General features: G+C 37.7%; 1 protein-coding gene across 1 annotated transcript in view; it reads right to left on the bottom strand.

Moving 5' to 3' along the window:
* The window catches only part of LOC139461028 (uncharacterized), a 93,357-nt gene extending 84,250 nt beyond the window's left edge, over positions 1 to 9,107 (bottom strand). Inside the window, exon 1 of the mRNA XM_071242517.1 lies at positions 8,902 to 9,107. Within this exon, the coding sequence (XP_071098618.1) occupies positions 8,902 to 9,051 (150 nt within the window). The 5' untranslated portion in view covers positions 9,052 to 9,107. The remainder of the gene's footprint in view (positions 1 to 8,901) is intronic.
* Between the last annotated feature and the right edge of the window lie 588 nt (positions 9,108 to 9,695).

A 9,695-nucleotide genomic window follows, 5' to 3' on the forward strand; every position in this document is an offset into this window, starting at 1 on the left:
TTTCTTTTGTATTAGGTGTGCAAGGGTAGCCTAGTGGGTGAAACAGTCTCTGAAACCCGGGTTCAATTCACCACATGGGTGCAATGTGTGAAGCCCATAGCTGGAATATTGCTAACAAGCTGCATGAAACTATACCAACTCACTCGCTCATTATGTTGTATTTTGAGATCACTTACATGACATGTGTTTTGATAATTATGAATAGTTGCATTTATGTATAAGAACCTATGTAACTTAGTTTTGCATAGTCTTGTTTACCCTTCCTTACATTTTGATGTAATGCAAACATTCAAGCAAAATTCAGGTGAACCTTGTGGTATTGTTTTAGAAAACCGGATACATTTTTGTATTTTCTGAACACTTTTCTGTTTGCAATGGCTTATTTACATGTTCAAAGATTGGTTAAATATCAGTTGCAAGATAAATTGTCAATACCTCACTGTTCGAGAAAACAACTTTAAACATTTGTAAATATGTGTGTGTTTCATAACTTTTGACTAACAAGTTTCTAAAGATGTTATGAAATGTTTCAGGTACCTGGATTTCACAATCTGACACCAGCTACATTTAAGAAGATCTTGCTCACACAATTCAGACAAGGGACTCCCCGGAAGATGAACAGTACTCCTGATAACAACCAACAGTTTCACCTCAGAAAGTGATGATTCTGAATGAATAATGCCACATCAGTGTGACTGTAGGTGGTTTTATTATGACACTAATGAAGTCTGAATGAATTTATGCCAAAGCACTGTAACTATGTCCAGGTTGTGTACCCCGATGCTGACTATACAAATCTGAATGACTTTTGTGGTTTACTGCAGAAACATAATTGACTTTAGATATTCTTCTTCAACAAAATTCTTCTGAGATTTGACTAATTTGTTTATTTAGAAAATGGCATTGAAGCGTCTGTTCTGTAAGGCCATGCAAACACCACTGGTTACTTTATGCTAGTTCCTCTTCTTGCTTGATCAAATTTCAATTTGTGATATGTACCAATGAAATGCCATATAATCAATAAAAAAGATTTTTTTCCCAAAACATGATTTGTTTTGCTTCATTAGCATAAAGATATATAATACTGATCAGCCATAACATAGGTGCTGAACAAATATAAAATGTACTAATGCCCTGAATGTTTTCCTACTATAAATACAACTCACTTAACAAAAGTTGTAGTTCCACCTTAGTAGACAAGTGACGTTGATATTTTTTCTGTACTTTATTTAGGTGTTTTCTATGGATGCCATTAGTCTTATGCACCAATTTGGGAAATTGTATTCTGTTTTATATTCCCATGAAACTACACTGTCCCGATATAACAAGTACTGATACCGTTCCAAACTTATCTGTTAATCTCAACAGGGCCAAATGCCAAAGCACATAGCCAATGGCTTTCCATTTTTTTCTGAGTGAGAATGCTGTTTTGCCACTTTTAGCAATATTGCAACAATATCATGGTGGGGGACACCAGCAATAAGCTTCACACATTGGACCCATGTCGCGAAACAACTTGTGAACAATGCATGCCCACATATCTCAGTTTGAGGAGGATATTTACAACTAAAATAACACAGAATATTACAACAGGTACCTGTAATGCACAGGCTAACATTATTTACCAGAAGCAAGTCATGAAGAAAATTTGCATCCGGATACCTTCCGGAAACCTTCCAGATGCCTTCAACAACCTTCAAATTGCTTGGTATTTTCAAGTTAATTTTTTTATATGTTTCACACTTAAGTGAACAAAATGCACCCCCCAAATTTTGACTTTTTTTTTGGAAGGTTTCCGGAAGGTATCCGGGCCGGATCCAAAATGGGAAGGTATCCGGAAGGTTTCCGGAAGGTTTCCGGAAGACGGAAACCTACACTTTTTTGCTGTGGCAGTAGGTGTTGATTCTGCAGCTTGTAAATATGTAAGTATTTTTAGTGTAGGTAAGGTATCATGTGTTTTTCTATTTCAGCTTGTTGATTCAACAGAGGGTTGTGTCAGTTCCTGGTTTCCTGTCCATTATTAGTTGTGTCCTTAACAGTATTTGCTACTGATAAGCTTCTACTGAGTCAAAGGTCAATGGTCCAGTCTATTTTACTTCTAAAGGTGTTTTGTTCTATTGTTTGCTCGTCATTAGGTTTACCTGTTTGGTAGCCAATTAATATACCTTTCAATTCAAATTGCTTTCTCACCTGCCATTGCTAATCTTATGCTGCACACACATCTGCATTGCACAGCAAGTCATAATGGATTGAACATCAATCTAACCATTATGCTTTCAATCATTAGTTTAAATCAAGTACATAAGTAATAAAATAGGTTTTAAAGGGGCACTGATCTTAAGCAATTCCCCGGGACTGGTTGTTGCCTTTGTTATTGTTTTTTCCCCGTGAGTATCCGGGTGTATAGCAGAAATCTAGACTAGTTCCCGACCTGTGCTGCGCCATTCGTAAGCGCATTAGTCACTTTTATGGGTAGTAACAAGGGCGTATGGTCACATTGATCAACAAAATGAAATACAGTTTTCGAGATAATAAGGAAATGTAGGTATATTTGTGGGTAGCATCAGTAATGGTGACGAAGTTTTGATAAGTCACTTGCTTGGTAATTTTGCGATTTTCGTTTACACTATTTTGACTTGCAACATAAAGTAAATATTTCACCTGAGCATTGCTTTTTTTATAGTGTGTATATTTTTTTACGCCTTAATATTCAGTTATTTTACAAAGTGACTGAAAAATATTTCCATCTGTATTGTTATGATAACGAATTCCAAACATTTTGATGTTTAATGTCATCACCAAGAGAATGAAAATGTTACGCTGAAAAGTAAATTTCTATGTGATTTGGCTTCTAATCCTACATAATAATCTGTTGTGATGTTTTTTGGCCCTTTTGATCGTCTTAATCAATTTTAGTCATTCTGGACAGATTTTTCTGTCAAAATGACTGAAATATTTACACATTTTATAAATTGCCTGAGAGAATCACATTTTACAAATTGACGGTAATATATACACGCTTACAAAGGAAAAGACTTGTGAAAACGTCTATCGCGCGTTGAAGAATTTCCCAACCAAGACGTAGAGGAACAAGAACAAATCGGTTTAATGACACAGCAAATGAAGGAAAACAAAATGCAAATACCATAAATACAACCTACCAAATTTATAAGATAGACACAATTTTTATGGATAACAACTTCTTTAATACTGTAAAAAGGCGACGTTTCGGTATAGATTATACCGTTGTCAAGCAAGACTGAATGAGGGACATAGTGCAGAATATATATAGCAAGTGGATGATTAACAATAGAGGATTAACAGTAACAACAAGGGCATACATGAGTGGGATAACATAGGTAGGTGTGACAACAAAGGGATTATGCTATCACAACACTTGCTATATATATTCTGCACTATGTCCCTCATTCAGTCTTGCTTGACAACGGTATAAGGATCTATACCGAAACGTCGCCTTTTTACAGTATTAAAGAAGTTGTTATCCATAAAAATTGTGTCTATCTTGTCATCCGTCAACTTCTAAGTAATGCCTATCAAACAAGTTACCAAATTTATGTGTATAAATTTTAGGCAGATTCCTTGTTTGAGGAATGTATCCGTGAATATCCACTATACTAGAATATTTGTGTGTTTGTTTAGGCTGAAGAAATTAATTAACATGCGCCCTTTGTCGAAACCTTCATAATCAGTTAACCAAGGAGCGTTCAAAAATGCGTAAGACGTATATTGCCTCCAGCCTCCAAGATTATTTAGCTGTCCTTGCAGACGGTAGCCCAGTCTCTGCTCACGCTCAGTTGCGTTGCCTATCATCCGGGTACTCACGGGGGAAAAACAATAACAAAGGCAACAACCAGTCCGGGGAATTGCGTTAGATCAGTGCCCCTTTAAATAACTTGTAAACATAAACAAACGATAGGTTGCGTGAATGAGGTGAGTGTGATGAGATTAGGGTCTGATTCATGAGTATTGCTTATCTATACATATATTTTATATTTCAATGCATTGGTTATTTGGTATTTTGTGTATTTTGGTATTTGATGCTATTATTTAGTAAATCTGGTCTATTTCTAGACTTTGTACATATCTATCTAGAGGTATGCACGTATTTATTGTTAGTTGTATGAATGAATAAAGTAGTATTTCAGTGATGCATGTGTATGCTGTGATTATTTATATGTTATTTACAATATTATAATTAATATTGTATCTGTATTTAGGGTCATGTGACTGTCGAATGAGATGACAGGCAGAAGGCATGTTACACTCTCGTGTCACACACAGGGTATGTTTTGTATATACCGTATATCGCTGTGTATAAGGCGACCCCACGTATAAGACGACCCCCCTGTAGACGCCTTAAAAATCAACCCAAATTCCTATACTCCGTGTATAAGGCTACCTGGAATGAAACACATCACAAGTCTGACTGATATACCGGTAGAAGATTTAACGTGCTCTTGCCGACTGTAGCGTATTTCGCACACGGACATCACAAATTAGTTAGTTACTTTGGAGATTTAATGTGCGCTTTCCGACTGATGCGTATTTCGCACACATCACAAGTGCGCACACAAACCTTATATATGCAATAAAAATATGTTTATCTTGCGTTTTTTTTTTTCTACAATGATAGGTCGCGTGTGTAACTCCAGCACACGTCGCCATTTCGTGTTTACACGGTACGACACCAAATTAGTGCCCGTAAAATAAAATTCATTTATGAAGTAATAACATATAAGAGACAATGGTGAGTAATTTAATCGCCAATTAACTATGTTGTAACTAACTAGGCTTATGTTTGCTTCACATTCAGCGTGTTTATTCCACAATCACTTGTACACACCGTCTCCAACACTTGTTAATACAACTGTAAAAACAGCGGGAATTGATTTCAGCTTCACCGGTTATCACATGTTAGGTCACATGTGCAATATGCAAATGATTACCGGTACTTCCGGCTCTCTACTCACGGATGTTGATTGTTTTACCGTGTCAGCTGGTTTGACAATCTGCATCGAGGAGAGGGTCATTTCAACTTTATTTGCAGAAATTATTAAACTTTATTCAAGGAAAAGGGATACAAATCATGTTTATGTATGGAAATAGTTATTTGAACAGTTATTTAGGACGAAATGCGAAGTTTTATTGTCAAATGCTGGGCTGGCTATCGGACGCCGGTTGACATCGCCAGTGGAAAAAAATGTGAGATCTTCGACTCCGTGTATAAGACGACCCCCCTTCTTAGCCCCCTCATTTTAGGTACGAAAAACTCGCCTTATACACAGCGATATACGGTAGTTTATCTATATATGTTCATGTCGTGCATTCATTATGCATAATATGATTTAATGATTTTCTCAGCTATGCGTTTAATAACGTGTAAGTATATTGTCTTTGTATATAAAGTTACATCTGCACTGATTACATATCGAGGCAGAAGTATATTTGTGTATCTGCTGTAATGATGTAATGAGTTCTTAAGAAGGAGATCAACACTTAACATTAATGTGTTAATGTGCATCGATTCTGATATTTTGTGATTTTAAATTGTTTCAGGAGTGTCTTCTTTATGCCTTTGCTGAATAAACTGATATTCTCACAACCTCGTGGACTGTAATCACTTGACGACTAAGGGTTACACATAAGGTCTACAATAATACCAAATTTGAATGAAATCTCTGAATACCGATTAATCAGCTCTGCAGATACCCTATCCGTTTCCATGGAAGCAAGTTGGTAACGTAAATACAGTCATATTGTGTAGTGTCTCTAGATACACCTTTGTAACAAGATGTAACAAATTCGTCAATAATGACCCATAAAGAAAACCTGCAAATAACGATCAGGTTGTCGCTTTTGAGAGGTTGATGGAATATGAAAGGTGCAGTACACTTACACAAGTTCGATCCCTCTAGTTTTTGTTGTTCCTGAAGGAAGAATATATTCTATTACGAATAATTAGTCTTCACTTTATTCAATTCTTGTAGGAGATGGGGCCTATTTGTAAAAACGAAATTCAATTTACGTGCAAACAGTATAAAATACACCACATTCCTTAATTGCATATTATCAAAGTTAGATTATATGTGTTCTTAAGCATTGGCGTAAAACAAGTACGTTTCTGTATTCATATTGATAATAGAGTCTTGAGATGACAGTAGGGTATTAAACTTAAGAATATTTGAAAAGATGGAAAAACTTTGCCTCAGATGGCTGTAACATCGAAAAACTAACAAAAAGTGGAATTCATTTTCTAAATTCACGAGGAATATTGAAATGTCATCCACGTTCAATTTCTAAATTGTGAGAACTGAGCCGAAAACGAGTCAATGTGGTCCTCAATCTATTTTCAGTTATACTACTCAAATAGTGGTAACATGAAATGGATGTTTTAAATTTGTTATTAATAAGCCATTTGGGGCTTTCATATAAATCACTATGACAAATCTGAAGAAAAAAATTAACCGCTGACGTAACATATTTAAAAATATGGTTTAATTACCACATGTTTGAAAGTACCAGACATCACCTCATCCTAATCTGAAAATAACAGTTTTAAGTTTCGTTAACGTGGCTTTGTTTATCGAAAAACCGCAACATATTGTGACATTTTTATGGGTGGACGAGATTCCTGCATATTATAAAGAGACAGCGAATGTTTGACACATTTCACAACAGCGAGCGACTGAATAGACAATCTGCCAGACTCGGTTCACTGAACCCCCAAATATCAGGCCCGTACAAAAGTATTGGTGTTATCTTTATATCAAAACATTTGAAGTAAAAGTGAGGCGAGTATGGTTTCAAGGAATGTATAGTTTCTAACAGGACCATGAACACCTTTCTTGCCCGAATTGCAATATTATTTAAGCATTCGACCTCAGTAATCTATGGCTAAAATACAAGCCAAGATAAATGTATCCAATAACTACTTCATACGTATTTCCATCATAATACCATTTTTTAATAACGTGATAGCCCTCCCCTATTTTTGAAAAACAACTATTGTTGTTTTCGATAGATTGACTGGCATTTCCCATTTACAACAGTCATCATGCAAGATATTCAACATCATTTGTTCGTTGTAGACAATGAACACAAGCATTCCTATTACTGTACATGGATTGTAACATTTAATCCATTAAAGCACTCAAACCATGATTGTACATTGGGTTCCACAGATGTCGTCAGGGCCAGCTGATTAATTGTTTCTTGGCACTGATACTCTCAAAAACTTCGGATCTGGTTATTGGGGATTTTAATATGTCAATCATCAGTTCTTGCACATAACCTTGACATGTCACTATGTCCTCCACTTCACCAACATTATCCTGAATACCCATTGGTTCAGAATTCAGCGACGGGAAATAGTCCCCCAGTCTAGTATGTCAATAGGACTGGGTCGTTGCAGTCGTCCAGACACACGCTTTATGATGTCCCAGAATCGTTTAGAGTCTACCGCTGCTGCATTTTCTAGGTCACTCGTTTTACATTGTGCAAACTGGTCCTTCTTGATTCCACACAGTTATCTGTATTCAGTGCAAACTTTTAAGCTTAATAAGGTATGATGTTATCTTTAGTTTAATGTATAAACAAGTTTAACATTAGGAGTCAATACGTAACCCTTAAAAATGTACATAAAGGGTAATGTTTACATTAAGGGTTGTAACAATGTAGCGACCAGCACCATCACAGGGCTATGGGGCCGGTTTCAACAGCATGGGTCAACACGTGATCGGGCACTGTCGGGACGACCAAGAGTAACCACCCCGCCGAAGATCGCTACGTCCGACTGCGCCACCTACGTGAAAGGACGATCACAGCCACCTCAACTGCATCCCAAATGCTAGGACTGCGCAGAACGTTCTACCAGACCGTATGGAATCGTTTAAGAGCACCAGGTATACGAGCAAGACGTCCTGTTCGACGCGTCCTGAGTCGACAACATCCTCAACAACGACTGTCTTGGTGTAGTCAACACAGGGTATGGAGAGATGTCTGGTTCAGCGACAAAACAACATCTCTCCTCGAGGGGATGGAAGAGCACGGATCTACAGACGTCGGGGAGAACGTTACGCCGGGAAATGCTTACAGGAAGTGGATTGGTTTAGTTGGGGTAGCGTTATGATGTGGGCGGTTATCTCTCATCATGGCAGGATAGGTTTGGTCCATATCAAGGGAAATCTTACGGCTCAACGAAACATCAACGAAATTCTCCTACCACACGTCCTCCCGAATGCAGCCAACGGCAACGGTGTATTCCAGCATGACAACGCTCGACCGCATACAACACGAATCACAAGAGCCTGTCTACACAACAACGTTGATGTTCTCTCCTGGCCCTCCAGGTCCCCGGATTTAAACCCGATAGAGCACCTGTGGGATGATTTGGATAGACAGCTACGCCGTTGAAGGCAGAGTGGGCTATCATTCACCAGGATGTGATTCGCTTACTCGTCTTTTTCCATGGGCAGGAGATGTCAGCCCGCTATCGATTCCAACAGGGGACATACCTGTTTTTGATTGTAGTTGACCCTCACCTTGGACTTTTCCTATATACCGATAAGTGAGATGACTACAATCACCAAGTGTTCTCTCCGCAACATTTTGTCTCAATACCACGTACGGTTCCTTGTATAAATGTATGCGTTTTTTAAAGAGTATATTACCAATTGCATACAAATTTCAATCGTGTTTACTGGATGACCATCGTCATTCTTGCTGAATGAACTCGTCTTATTTAGGAAATAACCAATACTAATAGCCATGCAGTAGGGAATTTTAAACCTGGGATATCATGATTCCACCAGAAGAGAATACTTACTACGTGTCAACACGTGTCTGGCTTGTGCCAGTCTCTATATGTTTCAAACTACTAACCTCTGTGCTCCGGTCGTTTTCTCTGTTGATTGACCCTGTCAGGATCCGACCAACTCCTGAGAATTGAGGAGGGGTGCAGCATGGAGTATCTGTCTTTGCGGTTGTCACGAAAGTTACCATAACCATTACAGAAAGCTTTGCGCTCAACATGATTGACGACGAAGAAGGCAATATTTAAGCGAATCACTCCACACAGCTGCTTATCATTCTTATCAGTGAACGTCTGTCATTCCAAAAATAGCGACGAAACATTTTATCGGTAGACTGCAGTAGGGGCTATGTCTTAACAGAATTAAAGACAACACTCATGTGCAGATATATCCACACTGCAAATTTAATCACAAAATTTTTAATAGTTTTTTTTATGATATTCTCCAGCTGTGAACGTCATACGTGTAAAACTGTTTAAATCGCTGATTATTTTCAATGACGCTAAAAGTTAACCTGGCCTTATCATTTTTCGGGGATCCTAAAAAAATTAAAACGTATTAAGCTCGGTCGTGTGCAGACACACCTTCACTGCAATTTTCATTACAAATTCACTGGCAGTTATAATGCTATCGTCTACACTGAAGGCACATGTGAATAGGTTCAAATCGTTGGTGTGTTGCAGTGATGCTAAATGTGAGGCTCGCGTTGTCATTTTGCCGGGGGTAGTTAAACTAAATTTAACATGAAGATTGGCCAGGTAAAATGGCCTGGTGAAAATTTCAATGATAACGTCCACTCTGTAAAACGCCATACTTTTGAAAATGAGTAAAACAGCAAAATTTTGTCCAAAAGCACTGTAATTT

Source organism: Haliotis cracherodii, unplaced genomic scaffold, assembly GCF_022045235.1.
Source record: "Haliotis cracherodii isolate W230 unplaced genomic scaffold, xgHalCrac1.p SCAF_14, whole genome shotgun sequence".
NCBI classification, from domain to species: Eukaryota; Metazoa; Mollusca; class Gastropoda; order Lepetellida; family Haliotidae; genus Haliotis; species Haliotis cracherodii.